This window comes from Hypanus sabinus, chromosome 9 (assembly GCF_030144855.1).
Source record: "Hypanus sabinus isolate sHypSab1 chromosome 9, sHypSab1.hap1, whole genome shotgun sequence".
Classification (NCBI taxonomy): Eukaryota; Metazoa; Chordata; class Chondrichthyes; order Myliobatiformes; family Dasyatidae; genus Hypanus; species Hypanus sabinus.
In genome coordinates this window covers 7,228,306-7,254,185 of record NC_082714.1, presented here as the reverse complement: position 1 = coordinate 7,254,185, position 25,880 = coordinate 7,228,306, and the positions used below count along the sequence as shown (strand labels likewise).

At 41.6% G+C, this 25,880-nt stretch overlaps 1 protein-coding gene across 2 annotated transcripts in view; it reads right to left on the bottom strand.

Moving 5' to 3' along the window:
• Window positions 1-25,880, bottom strand: part of pms2 (PMS1 homolog 2, mismatch repair system component) — a 39,235-nt gene that overhangs the window by 8,691 nt on the left and 4,664 nt on the right. The window contains exons 2-10 of one of the 2 annotated variants that reach the window (XM_059979002.1): window positions 25,630-25,769; window positions 22,929-23,015; window positions 20,000-20,102; window positions 18,561-18,744; window positions 17,215-17,382; window positions 9,864-9,961; window positions 6,968-7,067; window positions 5,957-6,041; window positions 3,402-3,554 (exon numbers count right to left, since the gene is read on the bottom strand). In XM_059979002.1, coding sequence (XP_059834985.1) covers window positions 3,402-3,554; window positions 5,957-6,041; window positions 6,968-7,067; window positions 9,864-9,961; window positions 17,215-17,382; window positions 18,561-18,744; window positions 20,000-20,102; window positions 22,929-23,015; window positions 25,630-25,769 — 1,118 coding nt within the window. The remainder of the gene's footprint in view (window positions 1-3,401; window positions 3,555-5,956; window positions 6,042-6,967; window positions 7,068-9,863; window positions 9,962-17,214; window positions 17,383-18,560; window positions 18,745-19,999; window positions 20,103-22,928; window positions 23,016-25,629; window positions 25,770-25,880) is intronic. The other variant, XM_059979003.1, reaches the window with a different exon arrangement.

Sequence of the window (25,880 nt, the reverse complement as noted above, 5' to 3'; positions counted from 1 at the left end):
CAAAAGCAACCATTGGCAACAATTTTTTTAAAAAGGAGCCAATTTTGGGCACACTGGCGAGGTTGTATTTACTACACATTCCCACTTACCCTGAAGGTTGCTGTTGCTTACTTTAATTAGAGATACAGCTTGGTAATAGGCCCTTTCAGCCCAATGAGCCCGCACCACCCAATTATACCCATGTGACCAATTAACTACTAACCCATACACTTTTGGAATGTGGGAGGAAACCAGATTGCCTGGAGGAAACCTGCATGGTCACAGGGAGCACGTACAAACATACAGAGAGCTGCAGAATTGAACCCAGGTTACTGGTGCTGTAATAGTGTTATGTTAATTGCTACGATACTGTATTACTCTGATATTGAGAACACCAATTCTCTTCACAAGGAAGGACTAGAGTGTATCAGGTATCTTTCTAGGCATCTATTTATTTTTACATTTTGCATGCTACCAACTTTGTATTATTAATTTTTTTCTGGCTCCAACATAAGTTACCAGATTTACAAAAGTCTATTTAAAAGTTGTTGAATTTGATTAAAGACATCATAGATTAAAGGATAAAAGGCAGGAGAATAAAGTTGAGAGGAAAAATAATTCAGCCATGATTGAATGGTGGTGCAGATTTGGTGGGCCAAGTGTCCTAATTCTGCTCCCATGTTTAACGGTCTTATGGTCCGTGACATCTGAGATGCAAACTCAATGCCAAAACTATTGTGCTTCATGCCAAAGGATAATGATTAATATTTTTGGTGACTGAAATTGACATATTTGTGAAGATGAAAGGTTTGAATAAAGGGTTAAAAGTTCTAATTTTCAAGTTAATGTTCCTTCACAATCTTGAAGTAAAATATTATTTATGCTAGGATTCATGAATAGTTGTCAGAGTTACACATATATATGAAACACAGATTTATTACTGCAGAGAAAGAGGCCACTTATTCCAGCTAGCCCCTGTACAGCAATATATTTTGTCTCACTCTGTACAGTCTAAGTTTTTCACTTGTACTCATCCAATTCCCATTTGGATGCACAGATCAAGATGTACAAGAACTTGAGTGTTTGAAACAACCTCCCCTCCACTGACTCCACAACTTGTATCCACAATTCCTGCGGTTTCTACCTGACATTTTTATGGCAAAGTTCCTTGCTGTTATGGAAGTAGGCAGGAGAGTGGGGTTGAGAGAGAAAATAAATCAGTCTTGACTGAATGGTAACAATTCTAGAGCCCATAGAAAATCGCCCGTGATCGCCGGCACCATCTTGTCATTGAATTATCCATCATCAGAGATCCTCACCACCCAGGCCATGCTCTTTTCTTACTGCTGCCATCAGGTGGAAGGTACAGTCGGCCCTCCTTATCCGCGGGGGACTGGTTCCGGGACCCCCCACGGATACCAAAATTCACGGATACTCAAGTCCCTTATTTAACATGGCTCTGAGCGGTGGACATTAGGACCCAGCGGCGCAGCTCTGAATCCGCAGTGCTTCTGTTCACGAAAATAATCACAATCGTGATTGAAAATGAGGTGGAAGTAATAAAGTGATCAGAAAGAGGTGAAACGCCATCGGTCATTGGAAAAGCATTAGGCTACAGTCGGTCAACGATCGGAACAATTTTAATGGAGAATGTGAAAGGCCCTGCCCCGATGAAAGCTATAATTATTAATAAACAACACAGTGGTTAAATTATTGAAATACGTATGTTTCTTAAGTGTTTTATATGCATAGAAAGGTAAAATATGTACTATAGACTAAGAAAAACTTTTGGCTAACTGACACTAAATAATATCAGATGTCCCTGTTCCGACTTCAAATCCGACTTAAAGACAAACTCAGGAATGGAACTCATTCATAACCCGGGGACTCCCTGTACTTTTAAGTCATTTCTAGATTACTTATAATACCCAATACAATGTAAATGCTATGTAAATATTTGTTATACTATATTGTTTAGGGAATAATGACAAGAAAAAAATAGTCTGTACATGCTCAAGCCACGAGTGCTGGAGAGAGAAATTCCAGGTTTTCCCGATCCGCAGTTGATTGAATCCACACATATGGAATCCGCGGATAAGGAGGGCCAACTATACAAGTGCCTCAGGTCTTGCACAACTAGGTTCAAGAACAGTAACTACATGCTCTTGAACAAAAAGGATAACTATATCCTCTTGTCCATACATTCCCACAATTGAACGATCTCACTTTAAGGACTCTTTATCTCACGTTCTAGTTATTTATTGCTATTTACTTATATTTGCATTTGCACAGTTTGTTGTCTTCTGCACTCTGGTTGATCTTTCATTGATCCTGTTATAGTTACTATTCTATAGATTTGCTGAGTATGCCCGCAGGAAAATGAATCTCAGGGTCGTATCTGGTGACATACATGTTCTTTGATAATAACATTTACTTTGAACTTTGAATAGTGGAGCAGACTGCTCCTATGTCTTAGAATTTTATAAACCCAGTCTACACTTCCTGCTGCATCAGTAAAGCAGTCAACGTAATCAAAGACCCCTCTTATCCTGGCCACTCTCCCTTCTTTCCCTCCTGTCTGGCAGAAGATACAAAGGCTTCAGAACACATACCATCATGGCCCAAGGACTGCTTCCATCCCGTTGTTATCAGACCTCTTGTACGATACCCTTGACCTCTCAGTCTACCTCATCATGGGCCTTGCACTTCACTTGCCTACATTTTGTCTGCAACTTTAACACCACATTCTTCATTGCTTTCTACTACCTCACTGTACTTATGCATGGAATGATTTGTCTGGATGGCAGGCAAACATACACCTAGTTGTTGGGTTCGGTGTTGCTCTGTTGAACATTGGGGGCATGTTATGTAGGTGCGAGAATGTATGTGACACTTAGATTGTGTTGGTTGTTATCATAAACAACACATTTCACTGTATGTTTCATTGTACATGAATGAATCTGAACATAAGCTTCTCACTGTATCTCAGTACACATGACAATAACAAACCAATTATCAATAAGGCAATCAATACCTCAGTGCTGTTCACAATTGTAACCTACTCTCAATTTAGAGATACAGCACGGTAACTGGCCTTCTGACCCAACAAGCCCACACTGCGCAATCACACCCATGTGACCAATTAACCTACTAACCCGCTTGTAGTTCACTGGAATGTGGGAGGAAACTGGAGCATGCAGAGAAAGCCCACCCAGTCATGGAGAGAATGTACAAACTCCTTAAAGACAGTGGCGGAAATCAAACCTGGCTCCCTGGCACCGTAAAGCATTGACATAGCCACTACACTACTGTACCAGCCCTATTACAATAGTAATTTTACTTGTATTATTCCATCTCGTTTTCATAGTAGCAATTAGTTTTTTTTAAAAAACCACACAATTAATGAACATTGTAATTTTTACCTGCGTTCTGATGAAACTTCTGATTAACGTTAAGCTTGTTCGCATCAGAATCGTACATCTGAGTAAGAGACGTTTTCAGGATTGCGAGAAGGATCTTTTCATCCTGAAGAAGAATTTGTCTTTTGTCTGGTGTGACATTGACATCAACACACTCTAGAAATAGTAAAACATATCTTAATGAATAACACCATTTTCAGTGTGGATAGAGTGATCTTTAGTTGATAAATCATTGGTCGATGAACACCAATGTGCAATTCCTTACACAGATGCACAGTGGAAAGCACCTTAACATTCTGCATCACCATGTGGTATGGAAACTGCACTGCAGAGAATGGAGGGCTCTACAATGGGTAGTCAAAACTGCCCAACCAACATCAAAGGCATATTTATAGAATTCTATTTTACTGTCATTACGCTGCTGGCATTTACGGCAGCAATGAAAGTCCTTTATCTTTGGTGGATTCAGGGCTTCCTTCATCATGTCAGTAGCTTGGTTATATTTATAGAAAGGCGGCGGAAAAAGACCAGTAATATCATGAAATATTCCCCCATTCCCCCTCCCCGCCCTGCCCATGTAATTCGTCCCACACCCATCATGGAGGAGACTACACTGCATCCACACCAGGACCACCGGACTCAAAAACAGTTACATCCCTCAATCCGTCAGGCTGATCAACACCTCCACCCATCAACTCACCCCACCACAACCCCATGACCACAATATACACATCACCTAAATGTCACTGGATGTACATATAATCAATCTATGTATACAACAGTTACTTGTACATCATATTTTATAGGAATGCTTTTATATTTATTGTGTTCTTTATGGTTATAAAAAAGAAGTGGGAGTCTAAGACCAGAGGACACAGCCTCAGAATAGAGGAGCATCCTTTTCCAACAGAGCCGTAGAGGGACTTCTTTAGCCAGAGAGTGGTGAATCTGTGGAATTCATTGCTACAGATGTCTGTGGAGGCCAAGTCATTGGGCATATTTAAGTCAGAAGTTGTTAAATTCTTGATTGGTCAGAGCATGAAGGGATACGGGGAGAAGGCAGGAGACTGGGGTTGAGAGGGAAAATAGATCGGTAATGATGAAATGGCTGAGTTGTCTCGATGAGCCAAATGGCCTAATTCTGCTCCTATATCTTATGGTCTTGTTGTGTTTTCTACACTACATCAGACCCTGAGTAACAATAATTTAGTTCTCCTCTACACTCATGTATGTACTGAAGAATGACAATAAACAATCTGAATCGAAAGTAAGTCCAGAACTCCTATTAATCCACAAGTTATTTGTTCCTCCCAATTTAAAATAAATGAAAATCAGTTCCCATATCTTTCATCCAAAGTTCTCATGGAAACACAGAAAAATTACAGCACAATACAGGCCCTTCGGCCCACAATGCTGTGCCAAACATGTACTTACTTAGAAACTACCTAGGGTTACCCATAGCCCTCTATTTTTCTAAGCTCCAGGTACCTATCCAGGAGTCTCTTAAAAGACCCTATCATATCCACCTCCACCACAATCACCGGCAGCCCATTCTACACACTCACCACTCCCTATGTAAAAAAACTTACCCCTGACATCTCCTCTGTGCCTACTTCCAAGCACCTTAAAGCTGTATCCTCTCATGTTAGCCATTTCAGCCCTGGGAAAAAGCCTCTGACTATCCACATGAACAATGCCTCTCATCATCTTATACCCCTCTATCCGGTCACCTCTCATCCTCCAACACTCCAAGGAGAAAAGGCCAAGTTCACTCAACCTACTCTTGTAAAGCATACTCCCCAATCCAGGCAACATCCTTGTACATCCCCTCTACACCCTTTCTATAGTTTCCACATCCTTCCTGTAGTGAGGTGGCCAGAACTGAGCACAGTACTCCAAATGGGGTCTGACCTGGGTCCTATATAGCTGTAAAATTACCTCTTGGCTCTTAAACTCAATCCCACTGTTGATAAAGGCCAATACATCATATGCCTTCTTAACCACAGAGTTAACCTGCACAGCTGCTTTGAGTGTCCTATGGACTCGGACCCCAAGATCCCTCTGATCCTCCACACTACCAAGAGTCTTACCATTAATACTATATTCTGCCATCATATTTAACCTAATAAAATTAATCACCTCACACTTATCTGGGTTGAACTCCATCTGCCACTTCTCACCCCAGTTTTACATCCTATCAATGTCTCGCTGTAACCTCCACACTATCCACAATACCCCCAACCTTTGTGTCATCAGCAAATTTACTAACCCATTCCTCCACTTCCTCATCCAGGTCATTTGAAAAATCATGAAGAGTAGGGGTCCCGGAACAGATCCCTGAGGCACCCCACTGGTGTCTGACCTCCATGCATATGACCTCTATATGACCCGTCTACAACCACACTTTGCCTTCTGTGGGCATGCCAGTTCTGGATCCACAAAGCAATGTCCCCTTAGATCCCATGCCTCCTTACTTTCTCAATAAAGAATAAATACCTCCTTACTTTCTCATCTTTGTATATTTGGGAAAAATTCTTAAATATACTTCTGTCACTTACCAGAACCAACACAGACATTCAGGACAACAAATGGATACTGATGCCTGTTATACATGTGATATACTTCATTTATGAGTTTTGAAACCTGAATGGAAAAATAATTCTGTAAATTGTCAGGGAAAAACAATGATATATAATGATTTTATGTATCAATTGAACAATTTCTTATTTTCATCTGGGGGATGGGAGGCAGAGCAAACAGGGCAACACACAAATGAGCTGGAGGAACCCAGCAGGTCAGGCAGCGTCTATGAAGGGAACTGGACAGTTGATACCTTGGGTTGAGACCCTTCAGCTGGAACGGCCAGTGCTGATGAAATGTCTCAACCTGAAATGTCAGTATCCTTACCCACTTCTCTTCTCACCTGTCCATCACCTCTCTGTTTCCATTCCTCCTTCCCTTTCTCCATGGTCCACCCTCTCCTCCTTCTTCTTCAGGCCTTTAATTCTTCCACTGCTTCTCTCCCAGCATCAGTGGAGAGGAACAAAACCACTGTTTCAAGCCAAGACCCTTTATTGGGACATAGGTGCTGCTGATCTGCTAAGTTCTAGCATTTTGAATTTCCAGCATCTGCAGAGTCTCGTGTTTTAGACCACCCAGCTTCTCACTTCATTCCCGCTCCCCCACCCACACATCTTTCCCCTCACCTGGTCACACCTGTCACTTGCTAGCTTGTATCCCTTCCCCTCTCCCCCACCTTCTTATTCTGGCCTCTTACCTCTTCCGTTCCAGTCCTGATGAAGGGCAATGGCACAAAGCATTGACTGGTTATTCCCCTCCATCGATGCTGCTTGACCTGCTGAGTATTTGTGTGGGTTAATCTCTTTTTTTTTAATTTAACCAAGGAGCGGATGCAACTAATATTGTTTATGGTCGTTGTTATTCAAACAGCTAAATTGTACAGGACCAACAGGAAGATTGAGTCGACTGTAGTCATTGTGACGGCATGCATGCAGACAGCACTGTTGTTAGTTACTTCAATTTAACAATTCATAATTTGCTGCTGTTACCTTTACTGGATCACATGGTCGCTGATTGATGAAGAAAAACTGTCGGTCTGTTGTACTCCTACCAACTCCATGGTCGCTACGAGACACAAAACCTGTGATCCTTCAGTGCATCACAGAGAAGAAAATCACTGTTATAGCACATAAAGTTATTAAAAGTGTAAACTCACTTTTCCAAAAACTCCATTCCAGAAAGCACTACAGGACTATTACAACAAAAGCTTCACATCATCTTAAAAGTTTCTTCTCCCAAGCAGTTAACCTGATCAACCACTCCCCAACCCCATTCTATTATGTCAGTCACTGTCAGTAAACATTTTAAAACAATTTTTACTATTCTGTTTAAATTGTAAATACATGCTGATAGTCATGGAATTATGCACTTATATCCATATTTTAACCTCTAAGTTTATTTTTAATTAGTTCGCTACTTTTTATAATCGTTGAAACGTGTTTTTTATGCTTGCAGCACAAACACACCACAGCAAATTCCTAATAATTGTAAACACATATGGTGATTAAAGTTGAATCTCGATCCTAGTTTTGTTCACATTATTTAATAGCAATATATCTGCATTTCAGGAGACCATTAGGCATATGTAGAGAATTAGGCTATTCAGCCATGTGAGCGTGCTCCGCCTTTCCCTCACAACCCCATTCTCCTGTCTACTCCCCGTAATTTCTGATGCCCTTACTAATCAAGAACCTATCAACCTCCTCTTTAAATACACCCAACGACTTGGCCTCCACAGCCATATATGGCAATGAATTCCACAGATTCACCACCCTCTGGCTTAAGAAATTCTTCCTTATCTCTGTTCTAAAGGGACAATCTTATTTTAAGACTGCCCTCTCATCCTAGACTGTTAAAAACATCCTCTCCATGCTCACTCTCTCTAGGTCTTTCAATATTCTGTGTTTCAATGAGATACCCTCATCATATTTCTAAACTCCAGCATATACAGGCCCAGAGCTATCAAACGCTCCTCACACGTTAACCCTTTCATTCCTGAGATAATTCTTATGAACCTCCTCTGGACCCTCTCCAGTGCAACTCGTTCATTTGTTATGTGCCATGTCAAATGACGTGAGCGATCGTGATCTTTTCACAATCATAAATGTCCTTGGCAAATTTTTCTACAGAAGTGGTTTGCCATCGCCTTCTTCTGGGCAGTGTCTTTACAAGATAAGCGACCCCAACCAACACTCTTCAGAGATTGTCTGCTTAGTGTCAATGGTCACATAAACCAGGACTTGTGATACACACCAGCTGCTCATACGACCATCCACCCACCAGCTGCTCCCATTGGTGGGGCTAAGAATGTGCTACACCTTGCCCAAAGGTAACCTGCAGGAGGGAAGGAGCACCTTACACCTGCTTTGGTAGAGACACATCTCCACCCCGCCACCCTCCAATGCCAAGCACATCCTTTAAGAGGAGTTCAGAGGAAGCTTAATAAGTTGATTTGCAGGTTGAAGGAATTGAACATGAGGAAGGATTGAGCAGGTTGGGGACATAAAAGCCCACAGATGCTGGAATCTTTACACCAGCAAATCCCCGCTCCACTCTTATTTTAGCCTGAAGCATTAACTATTTCCCCACCATCCCCACGGATGCTGCTCAACCTGCTGAGCTCCTCCAGCAGGTTTGTTCAGTTCCATGGTAGATCGTTCATTCGGCAATGCTGGCTCAGATTTCCATTCGTGTGACCCGTTGCTCAACATTCCTCACATCTCTACATCTTGCAATTTTTAAACTAATTTGTCTAACTGCTCTCAGCAACCTACAAACAAGACTACTTCTACAACTTATCCCCATGGTAACCCTCCCCCTATCAGTGATATTCCCTTTTTCCTATCCAACACTTTTCCCATTCATCAGTTTGAAGCTGCAGGAAGTCAAACTTGTTTTTTTTTAAGATTTGAAAGGTCTTTGACCTGAAATAAGACCATAAGACGTAGGAGCAGAATTAGGCCATTCAGCCCAACGTCTGTTCAACCATTCCATCAAAGCTGGCTTATTTACCATCTTCAATTCCATTCTCCTACCTTCTTCCTGTAACATTTGACATCTTATTAATCAGGAACCTATAAACTTCCGCTTTAAATATATCCAATCATTTGGCTTTCATAACCATCTGTGGCAATGACTTCCACAGATTCACCAGCTTCTGCCTTAAGAAATTCCTCCTCACCTCTGTTCTAACAGGCATCTTCTATTTTGAGGCTGTGCCCTCTGGTCCTAGACTCTCCCACTATAGGAAATATGTTCTTTTTGTCACTCTATCTAGGCCTTTCAATATTGATAGGGGTCGATGAGATTCATCCTCCACCCCCCCCCCCCCCCACATTCCCCTAAGTATAGGCCCAGAGCCATCAAATACTCTTCATACCATATCATTCCCGGGTTCATTCTCGTGAACCCCCTTGGACGAATAAACTAATCTTTAAATTACATAAACATATCTTAATGCCAGTTTTTTCAGATAATGAATGATTGGAAAATGTTCGTTTGGTATCCAAATTACCTGTGGTAGAGATGGGTGACAGAATAGTTGTGGGAAGTTAATAGGCATGAAATAGAGCAAGTATTGCAGGGAATTCAAAATGCATGTAGTGCGCAGCACAGATAAACATTAAACAGCTTACTGTCCTGGTGACCAAACCTCAGTGGTGGCAGGTTATCCATTACTCTCACAGCGCAAGGGAAGAAGCAGTTACCCGGTCTGACAGTCCTAATCCTGATGCTCCTGTACCTCCTTCCTGAAGGTCGTGGGTCAAAGAGATCGTGGGATGGGTGGTAGAGATTCTCAATAATGCTTTGGGCCCTTCATCCACAACACTCCCAGTAAATGTAAAAGTTAATGTCAGATTGTGGTAACTATCATTTGTTACTTACGTGTACAGATTTTCAGGGATATCAACGGGATTAATTCCATAATCTTCACAAATAGTTTCACTAGGACATTGCTGGACAAAGGGGACAAGGCTCTGTAACTGAAAATGGAAAATAAATATAAGACTACAAAAAAGTCATTGTGCACATAATTTTAATTCTGTCCAAGTTACACAAAGTTTGTACGTTCTCTCCGTGATTGCGTTGGTTTCCTTTAAGTGCTCTGGTTTCCTCCCATGTTCCAAAGATGTATGGGAAGGTAGTTTAATTGGGCACATGGGTGTAGTTGGGCTGCGCAGACTTGTTGGGCCAGAAGTACCTCTTACCATGCTGTATCTCTAAATTAAAATAAAATGACCTTATACTTGCCATTATAAACACTTCGTTAGTATCCAGAAATATGGTCTTATTTACACTGCTCTCCAACACTATTTTAAATGTCACAAAATACATCTGAAAGAGCAATTCCTGTCAGCCCTAACCTACAGGAGACCACTGCTTAAAATCCCACTATCAGTTGGAAATGTATTTTTGAATTTATGTAATTTGCCCAAGTTCTTGAAAATCTATCCCCTGGCCTTTCCCCACAACCTTGCATCTTTTCAATTACTTATCCAATTCCTACTTTATTAGAGCATTTGTTCCCAGTATCTTTTCAGGCAACAACCTTTCTCCCCTTTCTCCCTTACTCAGTGGGTGAGAATAGTGTCATGGATCTTCAGCATCCAGCTACCAAGCAGAAGGCCAGTCACGCTTTAAAGGTCATCAGAGTGAAGGAGGATGAGAGGTGACTTAATAGAGGTGTACAAGATGAAATGAGGCATAGATTGAGAGGATAGCCGGAGACTTTTTCCCAGGGTGGGTGGAAAAAGCTAATACAAGGGAGCATGATTTTAAGGTGATTGGAATAAAGTATGGGAGGGAAGTCAGAGGTAGGTTCTTCACACAGTGCAGGGTGTGTGGAACGCTCTGGCGGGGTGGAGGTAGAGGCAAATACATTGGGGCATTTAAGAAACTCTTCAATAGGCTGATAGATGATATAAATATGGAGACGTCTGTAGGATGGAAGGGTTAGATTGAGTTAGAGGAGAGTAAAAGATGGGCTGAAAGGGCTGACGTGTTATGCAATGTTCTATATTCTTCTATTAGCCCTACCTCAAACTGGGAAAAAGTTTCTTGTTGTGTACTCGATCTACGCCTCATATCATCTCTATCAAGTCACCTTTCATACTCCTTCTCCCATAGGAGAAAAACACTAGCTTGGTCAACCTATCCTCATAAGACATGCTATGAAGAAAGTTTAGATTGATCTTAGAGTGGGTTAAAAGGTTGGCACAACATCACAGGCGAAGGGTCTTTGTTGTAGGGTTTGGAGGCTTGCAAGTAGTAAGGTGAAAAGTAAAAGTGGCAGGCAGGCAAATCCAGGGCAAAAAGCAAAAAGAGCCATTTTTCAACATAATTGTATAAGGGCTAAGAGTGTTGTAAAAACAAGCCTGAAGGCTTTGTGTGTCAATGTGAGGAGCACTCGTAACAAGGTGGATGAATTAAATGTGCAGATAATTATTAATGAATATGATATAGTTGGGATCACAGAGACATGGCTCTAGGGTGACCAAGGATGGGAGCTCAACATCCAGAGATATTCAATATTCAGGAGGGATAGACAGGAAAGAAAAGGAGGTGAGGTAGCATTGCTGGTTAGAGAGGAGATTAACGCAATAGAAAGGAAGGACGTAGGCCTGGAGGATGTGGAATCGATATGGGTAGAGCTGCATAACACTAAGGGGCAGAAAACGCTGGTGGGAGTTGTGTACAGGCCACCTAACAGTAGTAGTGAGGTTGGGGATGGCATTAAAGCAGGAAATTAGAAATGCGTGCAAAAAAGGAACAGTAGTTATAATGGGTGACTTCAATCTACATATAGATTGGGTGAACCAAATTGGTAAGGGTGCTGAGGAAGAGGATTTCTTGGAATGTATGCGGGATGGTTCTCTGAACCAACATGTCGAGGAACCAACTAGAGAGCAGGCCATTCTAGATTGGGTATTGAGCAATGAGGAAGGGTTGGTTAGCAATCCTGTCGTGCGAGGCCCCTTGGGTAAGAGTGACCATAATATGGTGGAATTCTTCATTAAGATGGAGGGTGACATAGTTAATTCAGAAACAAAGGTTCTGAACTTAAAGAAGGGTAACTTTGAAGGTATGAGACGTGAATTAGCTAAGGTAGACTGGCAAACGATACTTAAAGGGTTGACGGTGGATACGCAATGGCAAGCATTTAAAGATTGATTGGATGAACTACAATTGTTCATCCTAGTTTGGCAAAAGAATAAACCAGGGAAGGTAGTGCACCCGTGGCTGACAAGGGAAATTAGGGATAGTATCAAGTCCAAAGAAGAAACATATAAATTAGCAAAAAGAAGCGGCACACCTGAGGACTGGGAGAAATTCGGAGACCAGCAGAGGAGGACAAAGGGCTTAATTAGGAAATGGAAAAAAGATTATGAGAGAAAGCTGGCAGGGAACATAAAAACTGACTGTAAAAGCTTTTACAGATACGTGAAAAGAAATAGATTGGTCAAGACAAATGTAGGTCCTTTACAGTCAGAAACAGGTGAATTGATCATAGGGAACAAAGACATGGCAGACCAATTGAATAACTACTTTGGTTCTGTCTTCACTGAGGAGGACCTAAATAATCTTCCGGAAATAGTAAGGGACCGAGGGTCTAGTGAGATGGAGGAACTGAGGGAAATACATGTTAGTAGGGAAGTGGTGTTAGGTAAATTGAAGGGATTAAAGGCAGATAAGTCCCCAGGGCCAGATAGTCTGCATCCCAGAGTGCTTAAGGAAGTAGCCCAAGAAATAGAGGATGCATTAGTGATAATTTTTCAAAACTCCTTAGATTCTGGATTAGTTCCTGAGTATTGGAGGGTGGCTAATGTAACCCCACTTTTTAAAAAAGGAGGGAGAGAGAAACCGGGGAATTATAGACCGGTTAGTCTGACATTGGTGGTGGGGAAAATGCTAGAGTCGGTTATCAAAGATATGATAACAGCACATTTGGAAAGAGGTGAAATCATTGGACAAAGTCAGCATGGATTTGTGAAAGGAAAATCATGTCTGACGAATCTTATATAATTTTTTGAAGATGTAACTAGTAGAGTGGATAGGGGAGCCAGTGGATGTGGTATATTTAGATTTTCAAAAGGCTTTTGACAAGGTCCCACACAGGAGATTAGTGTGCAAACTTAAAGCACACAGTATTGGGGGTGTGGTATTGATGTGGATAGGGAATTGGTTGGCAGACAGGAAGCAAAGAGTGGGAGTAAACGGGACCTTTTCAGAATGGCAGGCAGTGACTGGTGGGGTACCACAAGGCTCAGTGCTGGGACCCCAGTTGTTTACAATATATATTAATGATTTAGACGAGGGAATTAAATGCAGCATCTCCAAGTTTGCGGATGACACGAGGCTGGGCGGCTGTGTTAGCCGTGAGGAGGATGCTAAGAGGATGCAGGGTGAATTGGGTAGGTTAGGTGAGTGGGCAAATTCATGGCAGATGCAATTTAATGTGGATAAATGTGAGGTTATCCACTTTGGTTGCAAGAACAGGAAAACAGATTTTTATCTGAATGGTGGCCGATTAGGAAAAGGGGAGATGCAACGAGACCTGGGTGTCATTGTATACCAGTCATTGAAGGTGGGCATGCAGGTACAGCAGGCGGTGAAAAAGGCAAATGGTATGTTGGCATTCATAGCAAAAGGATTTGAGTACAGGAGCAGGGAGGTTCTACTGCAGTTGTACAAGGCCTTGGTGAGACCGCACCTAGAATATTGTGTGCAGTGTTGGTCTCCTAATCTGAGGAAAGACATTCTTGCCATAGAGGGAGTACAGAGAAGGTTCACCAGATTGATTCCTGGGATGGCAGGACTTTCATATGAAGAAAGACTGGATCGACTAGGCTTATACTCACTGGAATTTCGAAGATTGAGGGGGGATCTTATTGAAACGTATAAAATTCTAAAGGGATTGGACAGGCTAGATGCAGGAAGATTGTTTCTGATGTTGGGGAGGTCCAGAATGAGGGGTCACAGTTTAAGGATAAAGGGGAAGCCGTTTAGGACCAAGATGAGGAAAAACTTCTTCATACAAAGAGTGGTGAATCTGTGGAATTCTCTGCCACAGGAAACAGTTGAGGCCGGTTCATTGGCCATACTTAAGAGGAAGTTAGATATGGTCCTTGTGGCTAAAGTGATCAGGGGGTATGAAGAGAAAGCAGGTACAGGGTTTTGAGTTGGATGATCAGCCATGATCATACTGAATGGCGGTGCAGGCTCGAAGGGCCGAATGGCCTACTCCTGCACCTATTTTCTATGTTTCTATGACTTAAAGACCCGGTGATCTATGTGGCTGGAGTAAAGGCCTTGTGCTTTGGCTCTTGGTAGGGTCACCCATGTTAAACAGGTCAAGAGTAGAGGTCAGACTAAGAGTTCCCCGGGTTCAGGGGCTCAGGGACTAACAACCCTGAAAGCAATAAAAAGATTCCTTCTATATGGCCAAGGACAGAGAAATGGAGAACCTTCATTGCTGCCCTAAACGCCAGCGGCAAAATGGGCAATTAGTAATAATAATCAACAACTTGGCCTGCTCTACAACGTGCTAAAAGGGGACCAACTGGAAGATGAATGCAGCTAAAAGAATGCCTAACTTCATGTGAAACTTTTTAACTGTTTGATAAATACAAATTAGCTTTGGAGGACCAGGTTCTAGGAATGAGGGATTTCAGCTCCAATATATGGTTTAATGTGCCAGTGAGGAGAACGTACAAACTCCTTACAGACGGCGCTGGAAATGAACTCCGACGAGCCAAGCTGTTATAGTGTTTCACTATCTGCTATGCCCAAATTTGAGTCTTATGGATCTGATATTGGCTTATCAGGAGAAGCTAGGGTTTGGAGGGATATGATCTGGTTGCAGGTAGATGCGACCAGGCAGAAGACTGGGTCTGCATTGACTGGAGGGGCTGAAGGGCCTGTTTCTGTGCTGCAGTACTCCAAAACTCACTGTTTATAATAGTCTTATTAATAGAATTAAACTGCATTTTACTGATAATCAATTCGCTACAAGTAATACTCCAAAGCCTCTTCAAGGAGGCAGCACTATAATAATCTCTTTGCACATAATGGACTAACAAGGTAGTGATGCAGTAATTTTGAGTTCATCTACAAAACAATGTGCATCATGTCAAATTAAAAGAAAATTCCCAAAACATGTCAATTTACTAAAAATTAAAAACCAAAACTGTGAGGCTGAAAAAGTACTCATCCTCTTAGTAATTACTAAGCTAACTTTCCTCAGGTGCAATATAAAGTGTTACCTTACTAGCTCAGTTCATTAAGGTTATTATAGCAGGGGGTGGTAATGGGGACAAACTATCACTACCTATTAAATACTCCCAAAGGCATGCACCTCAAACCAAGTCCAGCTCCTGGCCTTCATGTGTGGCTTAGCTACTAAGCCTGGTGGAACAGTTTCTACTGACAGGAGAAGGGGCAAAGGACGGTTACTGAAGCCATAAAACTAGTTGCTTCAGGTAGATGGGCTCATCAGCCGTGGTTGGCAGCTCATCTAGGAGAAGGAAAACTCTGATCTCAAACCTCCATTGCCTTGCGGCTACACCCACTCATGGAGAAGGCTTCAGGAGTAAACCCAGAGGGAATCCAGAGCTGGAGTCCCTGAAACAGTCCTACGTTGAGTTTAATGTTGATTGGCAACTCCTGCAATACTACTGGTACCAGACTGTATAGGTCTCTGCTGTTCCTTTGGGTTCATCAGATACGTGGAGAGGGGAAGTTTGCTGCATGGGTAACAGCTTGATCTCCATATCATACTGCCCAGGCTTGCATATCTAGACAGGTAGGACGTAATATCCATGGTCAACTCTGACCAGAAGAGGCTCTCACGTGTCACTCACCTTTCCAATTCACCCAATTTGTTGATGTAGAAAATTCCAGGATCACCTGTTTTCAAGGAATTAATACGTACAAATACCCCCCTCTCTCTGTAAGGTCCAACAGTATGGTAGATTTTCAAAAGACCAAACCAAAATAAGACAAAGAACATTCTAGGCAAGTCAGAGATGATAACAGAGAAGCACAAATCTGGGGAAGGGGTCAAGAATATCTCAAATGTACTGAGCACACCTCGGAGCTCGGTGCATTCCATTGTGAAAAAAATGGAAAAAATATGAAGCCGCATTCTCTAAGTCAGGCTGCCCTTCGAAACATAGTTGCCAGAGAAGAATGGCACTTGCAAGAGTCTACTATGACACCAACAGTCACTCTGAGTGAGCTGCAGAAGTGAGTGGATACAACTGGAGATGAAGTTCATGGCTCCCCAATCTCTAAAGCCTTGCAATTAAAAGGGTATTTACGGAAGAGTGGCAAGGAAGAAGCACTAGCTTTAAAAAAAGCATATCCTTGTCCGTAAAAACTTTGCAAAGCATCGCTTAGAAGATACTGTGAAGATGTGGGAAAAGGTCTTGTGGTCAGATAAGACTAAACTGGAACCTTCTAGCCTCAATTCTAGGTGGTATGTGTGGTGTAAATCTAATACCGCTCATCAGCCAGGTTACACCATCCCTACTGTAAAGTATGGTGGAGGTCGCATCATGCTAAGGGGATGTTTTCAGCAGCAGGGACTTGAAATCTGGTCAGGATTGATGCAACGATGTATGCTGATAAATAGAGAGATCCTGGATAAAAACCTGCTAGCCTTTGGCAAAAAGTTTAAAATGGAGAGAAAGTCCATCTTTTAGCAAGGCAAAACCCAGAGCACACTGCCAGAGCAACCATGGTGTGGTACAGTCAGAGCCCCGACTCTAACCCAATCAAGTATCTCTAGCAAGACATCAGGATTGCTGTTCACACTGCTTCCCAACTAACATGGCACAGCTTGAGAAATTTAGCAAGGAGAAATGGGCAAATCATGCTCCAACACGTTGTGCAAAGCTAATAGAGACTTATCTAAAAAGTCCACTCACTGGCTATAATAGCTGCAAGCAGTAGTTCAAGCAAGGGAGAGGGGGGAGAATGAATACTTGCAAACATTTGACATTCCAGTTTTTGAATTTTTAGTTTTTCATGCTTTACAATTTTCCCAGATTTTTGGGTTCTACTGTGAAAAAAATACTGTGCAGAAATTCTCAGTTAAATTGACCAAAATCCAAAGTTGTAATATTCATTTATGTGAGCAAAGGGTTGGGGAATGAATATTTTTTCAAGACATTGCATGCCAGTGCTATTAAACCTTATTCTGATTCAGAGTGTGATTGATATATAAATATTTCACCTGCTTTGATCCAAAAACAGCACCGATATTCTCCTTTAACGTGGAGCAGCCACTAGTACAAACAACAGGGGTTTTCTTTCCTTGTCCAACTTGATTTGTACACGTGATCCGTATCCCTGTGGAAATGATGCAATAGGCCTGCAGCACCTGCACCATTTTACCGTACTCCTGTGTGTTAGATTTTTTTAAAAAGAGTTTATAAGTTTAGGATTATTAATGTTGTGGTTTCCTTTCAATGCATTGAGAGTTCTGCAAGCATAATTGTTGGATAACAAATCACCAAAAAATAAACGAAAAAGATGCATAAAAAGAATAGGAAGGAAAATTATTCTGCTACAATATGATAAAATGATGAAATAAGGAACATTTCAAGATTCAACATTTTTTAATGTCACTCCTAGTACACAAATGTAAAGCATAATGAAATAATTGTTACTCTGGATCCAATGCAGCAAAAAAAAAACAGATGCACATATTAACAATATTAAAAAACATAAAAGTAAAAACACATAAGATAGCTTGTATACGTTGATTGATTGTATGTCCATAAAGTGATGCTTGGCACAGGAGTCTCTGTACATAAGGTGACTGACAGGAAATGATAAAGTAGTGCAGTGAGCACTGCCTCACTCTTTCATTTTCCATTTTTTCACTACTTACTTTTTAAAAAAACAGTACTGTGCCAAAGTCTTAGGCACATATACTGATTGGGTGTATAACACTTTTGAATAATACTGTAGTAATTTTAAATATTGCACTGTACTGCTGCAGTGACAAAAAAACAAATTTCATGACATGTGAGCAATGATAAACCTGATTCTGATATGGGTCCCTGTTGTGGACTGAGAGTGGGAAAGGGGCAGGGAGAGGGGAATCATGGTTAGGAATCATAGGAGGGGGAAGGAACAGGAAGCACTAGGAACACATTCTGTAATAATCAACAATGGAATCAAATGTCCTTGTTTGATGTCTCAGAGCTGGGCATGTCTGCACTTGCGCCAACCTCCATCCCTGGCACTCATTTTTTGCCACCTGTCCCACAACCCTCCCGTGGCACTCCACCCTCAACATTCCCAACATCTTTTGCTTCCGCCAGATTTACAAACTCGCTCACTGCTCCACTTTGACAAATACAGTACTGTACCCTACCTTTAAATATTCATGTGCCTGACTTTTGCACAGTACTGTATATTTATTATAGTAACTTATCATGATGCATTGCAATGATCGCTGCCGCAAAATAATGCATTTCACAACATATGCCTGTGATATTAAAGCTGATTCTGATTTTGAAAATGTTTCATGTTGAATATTTGTAATGCTTTACTTGAAAAACTTTAACCTACCTTCTTAATATTTCGCAGAAACTCCTTATGCCTGACCGGAAGTGTATTAAACAACTGCTGAACGTTAACTGTTGTCCCTTGCTGTCGAGGATATGGCATTTTTTGGTTGATGTGCCCATTATTGTCAAACAGCAGGCGGGTTCCAACTTTGGCAGTCTTGTGGCAAGTCACAATTGAAAGATTGCTATCAAGAGCAGAAGGACAATGATATAGGACAGTCTGATCTCTTCCTTTCAGGTAAAATATTAGCTCAAAAGTATTTATCATCAGGCCAGCACAATGCTTTTGGTGGTGTGGGTTAGTGGGTGGAGGCGTTGATCAACCTTACTGCTTGGGGGAAGGAACTGTTTTTGAGTCTGGTGGTCCTGGTGTGGATGCTACGTAGCCTCTACCCTGAAGGGACGGGTGGGTGAGATCCTTCATATTACTGGAATTGGTTGTTTCTGTGTCCCTTGCACCTTTCTTAGAGTTGAGTTCAGAAGCAATTGCACCAGCAATTGTGCCTAAGCAGTGGTGTAGCCCTAAAACAAGACTGTGATACACTGCCATACAATTGGAACCATTTTTCTACTGGGTCCACATTACCTGTCAATTTGTAGCATAGCTTCATCTGACCAACCTTTGACTGATTTCTCCTGGATGAGCCCAGTAACACCCACTGCGGTCCTTTTGATAGGGGATATCAGCGGCGAGGTGGGAGATACGTCTCTACCAAAAGAGGTTTAAAGCTTTCCCTCCCTTCACTAGCCTGCAGTTCTCCGTTGGACAAGGTGTAGCAGATGCTTAGCACCCCTCCCCCAACCCAACCATGAAGCCATGGGAGCAGGTGGTGGACTGTTGTACCAGCAGCTGATGCATATCACAAGTCCTGCTTAGGCGACCACTGACGCCAGGCAGACAGAGGATTGATAGTGGCTGGGGTCACCCATCTTGTAAAGACATTGCTCAGAAGAAGGCAATGACAAACTACCTCTGCAGAAAAACTTGCCAAGAACCATAATCGCCCACATCATACAACACGGCACATAATGAATAAATGAGTATCAGTTCCAGAATCCCAGTGTCAGTCCCAATTTTGGATGCTGCCAGAGTGGAGTTTGCACAAGAGGTGACAAGGTAGCATAATGGTTAGCATTACACTATTACAGTGATAGTGACCCTGGTTCAATTCCTGTTGCTGTCTATGAGGAGTCTGTTTTCCCCATAACCAGGTGGGTTTCCTCTGGGTGCTCCAGTTTCCTCCCACATCCCAAAGTCGTTTCGGTTAGTAAGTTAAATGGTTACATGAATGTAGCTGGGCGGTGCAGGCTCATAGTGCTGTATCTCTAAATAAAAACATACTTTCACACTTTCCTCCAAGGGAGGAATACAGGAAACAATGTTTACTCCAGAATCTACAAACAGTGCAACACACATGAAGATTTTGAAAGTAACTATACCTCAGGGCACACAAGGAGCTCAAGGCTTCACCTCTAAATCCAAATGTCTCCATGTGCAACAGGTCAGAGAAATCTTGTAGCTTGGATGTGTAATGTTTCAGTGCTTTGAAAATCAATATATATTTGCAAATTTAAAAATATTTGTCATAAAATTTACTGTTTACATTTTAGGAACAAATTCATAGTAACTTTTAAAGGTAAAATCAAAGAGACATTATTCTTTAGGCTTTTAATTTATATTTTAACATAAATGAAATCTGGTTTATAATTTCCAGGATTATCCCTATTTTCCTTACAGTCATAATCATAAAATACAGAAAAAGGCCCTTCAACCCATCTAGTTTACACTGTCACTCGGTTTCATTGCATTAATCTGCACCTGAAACATAGCTCTCCATACCCCTCCCATCCATGTACTTATCCAAACTTCTCTTAAGAACTGTAATCGAACCATCACTTCCGCTGGCAGCTTTTTCCACACACTCACCACCCTGAGTGAAGAATTTCCCCTTCATGTTTTCCTTAAACATTTCATCTTTCTCCAAAACCTATGACCTGTAGTTCTAGACTCACCCAGCCTCTGGGAAAAAGTATACTTCCATTTACCCTATCGATACTCCTCATAATTTTGTATACCTCTATAAAATTCCCCCTCACTCTGTGCTCTAGGGAATAAAGTTTCAACCTATTCAACCTTTCCCTATAACTTGGGCCCTCAAGTCCCTGCAATTTCCTCTGTACTCTTTCAAACTTACTGACATCTTTTCTGCTCCCTTCTTGAACAAAACAACGGCATTAGCTATTTGCCAGTCCTCTGGGACCATGCTTGTGGCTAGAGAGGACATAAAAATCTTGGTTTTGACCCCAGCAATCTCATCTCTTGTTTCTCTCCAATAACCTGGAGTACATCCAATCAGGCCCTAAGGACAAATACACCAGAAGGTTCTACAAGATGAGGATCAAGTCAGGATTACTTGAACTGTGAGGCACAGCACCAACTTTGCCAGTTGGTATCCCAAATCTGACTATCATTGGCCACAAAGAAAGGTCCTAGAGTCACGGTCACAGAGCAATACAGCACGGATACAGGCCTAGCAGCCCAGTGAGTCCATGCCAACACGATACCCACTAAACTAGTCCCAATTTTGTGCATTCGGTCCATGTCTCACTAAGCTTGGACCCTCTATTTACCCATCCAAGCGCTTCAAATGATATTATTGTATCTGCCTCAACCAGTTCCTCTGGAAGCTCACTGGATATACCCACAAACTTCAAAGTAAAATCGTTGCCCCTCAGGTCTCTTTTAAACTTTTCCCCTCACCCCAAAACCATGCCTCCTAGTTTTGAACTCTCCTGCCCTAGTGGGGGGGGGGGGGGGGGGGAGGGTGGGAGAAGACTGTTATTGTTCACTTTATTTATGGCTTTGATCATTTTAAACATCCCTATAAGGTCGCCTCTCATTCTCCTATGTTCAAAAGAATACAGAGTGAGCCTGGCCAGACCCTCCCTATAACTCAAGCCCTCTAATCCTTGTAAATCTTTCCAGTTTAACTGTGTCTTTTCTTTAACAGGGTGGCTAAAATTGTACACAATACTCAAAGTGTGGCTAAAATTGTACACAATACTCAAAGTGTGGCTTTGCCAATGACTTAAACAACTGCAACATTATGCCCCAACTCCTATAACCAATCCCCTGAATGAAAGCCAGTGCTAAATACCTTTTCCACCACTGTCTACCTGTGACACCACTTTTTAAATAAGCTATCCACTTGTATTCCCAAATTCCACTGTTCTATTAAAATCCCTGTGTAGTACCTTTCGCTGTGTAAGTCCGACGATATTTTGACTTTCTAAAATCCATCACCTCACACTGTCTGTATTTAAATCCATTTGCCACTCTTCAGGCCTCTTCCCTAAATGATCGAGATTCCCTTGTAATCTATAACCGTCTTTACTATCAACAACACCTACTAATTTTGTGTCATCTGATCAAACTTTGTGCAGTTGCATCCAAATTAGGCCATTCGGCCCACTGAGTCTGCTCCATTGATTTAGGATCCCTCTCAACGCCATTCTCCTGCGTTCTCCCTGTAACATTTGATGTCCTTACTAATCAAGAATTTAACAACCTCTGCTTTAAATATACCTAATGACTTGGCCTCCGCAGCTGTCTGTAGTAATGAACTCCACAGATTCAGCACCCCTGGCTAAAGAAATTGCTCCTCATTTCTGTTCTAAAAGGACGTATTTTGAGGTAGTGCCCTCTGGTCCTAGACTCCACCACTATAGGAAGCATTCTTTCCACATCCATTCTATTTAGTCCATTCAATATTCAATAGGTTTCAGTGAGATCCCCCCCCCCCCCATTCTTCTAAACTCCAATGAGTACAGGCCCAGAGCCATCAGATTTTCCTCAAATGTTAACCCTTTCATTTTTGGGATCAATCTCATGAACTTCCTCTGGACCCCCTCCAATGCAAGTTCATCCTTTCTTTGATATGGGGCACAAAACTGAGCTCAATACTCCAAGCGTAGTCTAAACAATGCCTTATAAAGTCTCAGCATTACATCCTTGCTTTTATTTCCTAGACCTTTCAAACATATGTTCATTCATATAATCTATATATCCATTAAAATAACAATTAACAAGTGTGATTTTACTTTAAAATATTATTAAACTAGACCATAATAATATACAAAATAGATGCAATGTCTAGTTCCACATAGATCTGACCAAGTCAAGACAAAATTTCTATTGAAAGGATACTTTATTCATCTCAAATGAAACAAATAAGTGTGCAAAAGGGAAATGGCAAACATTGAAATGTACATCCCTTTGCACAGAACTTGTCGCTATTTTTAAAATCATTGACTGTACAACATTATAGTTGCCTTTATTAAGAAATGGCAATAATAAAGAAAAACCTACTCAGTCCTTTGAAGTTTTTCTCCTCCACTCCATCTCCGTTATCTGATACTTCAATCAAATCTGCTCCAAATTCTTTCAATTTAATCTCTGAAAAATATCCAGAGAAAGAGAAAACTACATTTAAATTTGCAATGAATAGATGGATAGGGTTATAAAGTGAACTTGTGGCATATTGGCCTTCAAAAAGCAAAGTATTGAGTACAGGCAAACACCAGGAAATCTGCAGATGCTGGAAATTCAAGCAACACACACAAAAATGCTGGTGGAACACAGCAGGCCAGGCAGCATCTATCGGGAGGTGCTGTCGACGTTTCAGGCCGAGACCCTTCGTCAGGACTAACTGAAAGGAAAGATAGTAAGAGCTCTGTATCCCTTTTGCCAATCACCTGTCTGGCTCTCAGCTTCACCTCACCCCCTCTGGTCTTCTCCTATCATTTTGCAATCTCTTACTATCTTTCCTTTTAGTTAGTCCTGATGAAGGGTCTCGGCCCAAAACGTCGACAGCGCTTCTCCCTATAGATATCGCCTGACCTGCTGCATTCCACCAGCATTTTGTGTGTGTTATTGAGTACAGGAGCTGGATGTTATGTTGTAGTTGTATAATATAGTAGTGCAGCTGATAGAGCAGCCATTTTCACAGCTACAGTATCCCGGGTTCAATCCCCACCTCGGGCGCTGTCACTGTAAAGTTTGCATGATCTCCTTGTGTAGGAACTGGGATGTTATTTTGAAGTTGTACATAAGATGTTTGTGAGGCATAATTTGGAGCATTGTGCGCAGTTCTGTTCACCTACCTCCAGGAAAGTTGTAAGATTGAAAGAGCACAGAAAAAATTTATAGGGATGTTGTCGGGACTTGAGTTAGAGGAAATGTTTAATAGGTTAGGACTTTATTCCATGGAGCATATGAGAATGAACGGAAATTTGAGAGAGAAGTATACAAGATTATCTGGGGTATTGATAGGGTAAATGCAAGCAGGTTTTTTCCATTGAGGCCGGGTGAACCTGGGTTAAGGATGCAAGGTGGAATATTTAAGGGGAACATAAGGGGGAACTTCTTCACTCAGAGGGTGGCAAGAGTGTGGAACGAGCTGCCAGCAGAAGTGGTGGTGCAGGTTTGATTGCAACATTTAAGAGAAAGTTGGGTAAGTACATAGATGGGAAGAGTATGAAGGGCTATGGTCCAGGTGCAGGTCGATAGGACTAGGCAGAATAACACTTTGGCATGGGTTAGATGTGGCAAAGGACCTATTTCTGTGCTGTAGTTTTCTACAAATATTTCTTAGAAGTCACCACCTCTGAATATTGTCAAAAGTGACACCTACTCATGTGTTTTCTGCCCAAATAAACACTTGCCTTCAAATAAAAATCAAATGCAGCACTGTGTTTAAATAAGGTAAACTTCACCCTGAGCAAACCATTTGCTATTAATTTTATTGCCAACATGGGAGCTGTTTATGTTAATCAAGTTTAATATCACCAGCATATGTCGTGCAATTTGTGAACTTAATGGCAGCAGTACAATGCAATACATATAATAGAGAAAAAAATGGAATTACAATTAATATGTATATATTAAATAGTTAAGTTAAATAAGCGGTGCAAAAAAAAAGGAAATAAAAAGGAGTGAGGTAGCATTCATGGGTTCAATGCCCATTCAGAAACTGGATGGCAGAGGGGAAGAAGCTATTCCTGAATTGTTCAGTGTATGCACCTCCTCCCTGATGGTAGCAATGAGAAGAGGGCATGCCCTGTCCTCGTGGGAGTCCTTAACCACGGATACCACTTTTCTAAAGCACCACTCCTTGAAAATGGCCTGGATACCGTGGAGGAGCTTGCTTTCTTTATAGCAAGCCAGTTATTCTGATGGAAGTACATAGACAGTTTGAAGCCTGATAAAATGCAAATTGTGCTTATACCTAATCACAGTGAATTGTTGTTACCTAATACTTATGGTACCTGAAAAAATGGTAAACTGACCAAGGTATAGTTTTCAAATCTTGGTGTAGCCCTTTAAAATCAGTTGTTATTGAGGATTTCAGATTGCAAAGTCTGAAGTCTACTTTACTTTGCAACCAATACTCACTTTAAGAACAAGATATTGGTTGCACCACTCAATCCCCTCCTAAATACTCACAACTGTGTGCCTTGAGGAATTTCATTATATTAAACACAAGAGATTCTGCAGATGCTGGAAATCCAGAGCGACACACACAAAATGCTGGAGGATCTCAGCAAGTCAGGCAGCATCTATAAAGTGTCGTTATTTTAGGCCAAGTCCCTCTGTCAGGACCCTGCATTATATTAAACCTTTTTAAGTAACTACAAACCATTGTTGGAATTTGCTACCAATCATTAATGACATAGAACTAAAGTTCCAGGAGCCCTTATGAAATGAAGAGAACACAGCAGCTTCTTTATCCCAAAATGATACAGGTGGTACCCACTGGTCTATTGTGCTCTCACTGATCCTCGGGGGGGGGGGGGGGGGGGGGGGGAAGAAATACATAACAGTACACTGCTGAAAATAATGTTGTTTTAAATTGATGAGGGGTCTCGGCCCAAAACATTGACTGTTTATTCCTCTCTATAGATGCTGCCCGACCTGCTGAGTTCCTCCAGAATTTTTGCATGTTACTCTGGATTTCCAGCATCTGCAGAAGCTTGTGTTTATGAATGAAGCCAATCTTTTTTGTCCTTACCAATATTAGTGGCTCCAGCATCTATACTGTTTTCCACCAGCTCTTTTACAGCAGTGCAGAGGCTTAGCACAACTTGCCCTGAACAAATCTGGTGCACTGACTTCACGTCAATTGCCTTGATTGCTCCTGCAGGCTCCAGGCTAAATCAAAGGAAACAAAGTATCATTGAAACAAATGCATAAAACTCATAGAAAGTATTGACATCAGTCATGATATAGTTAACAGACACAAAAAGAAACTTGGGTACAACA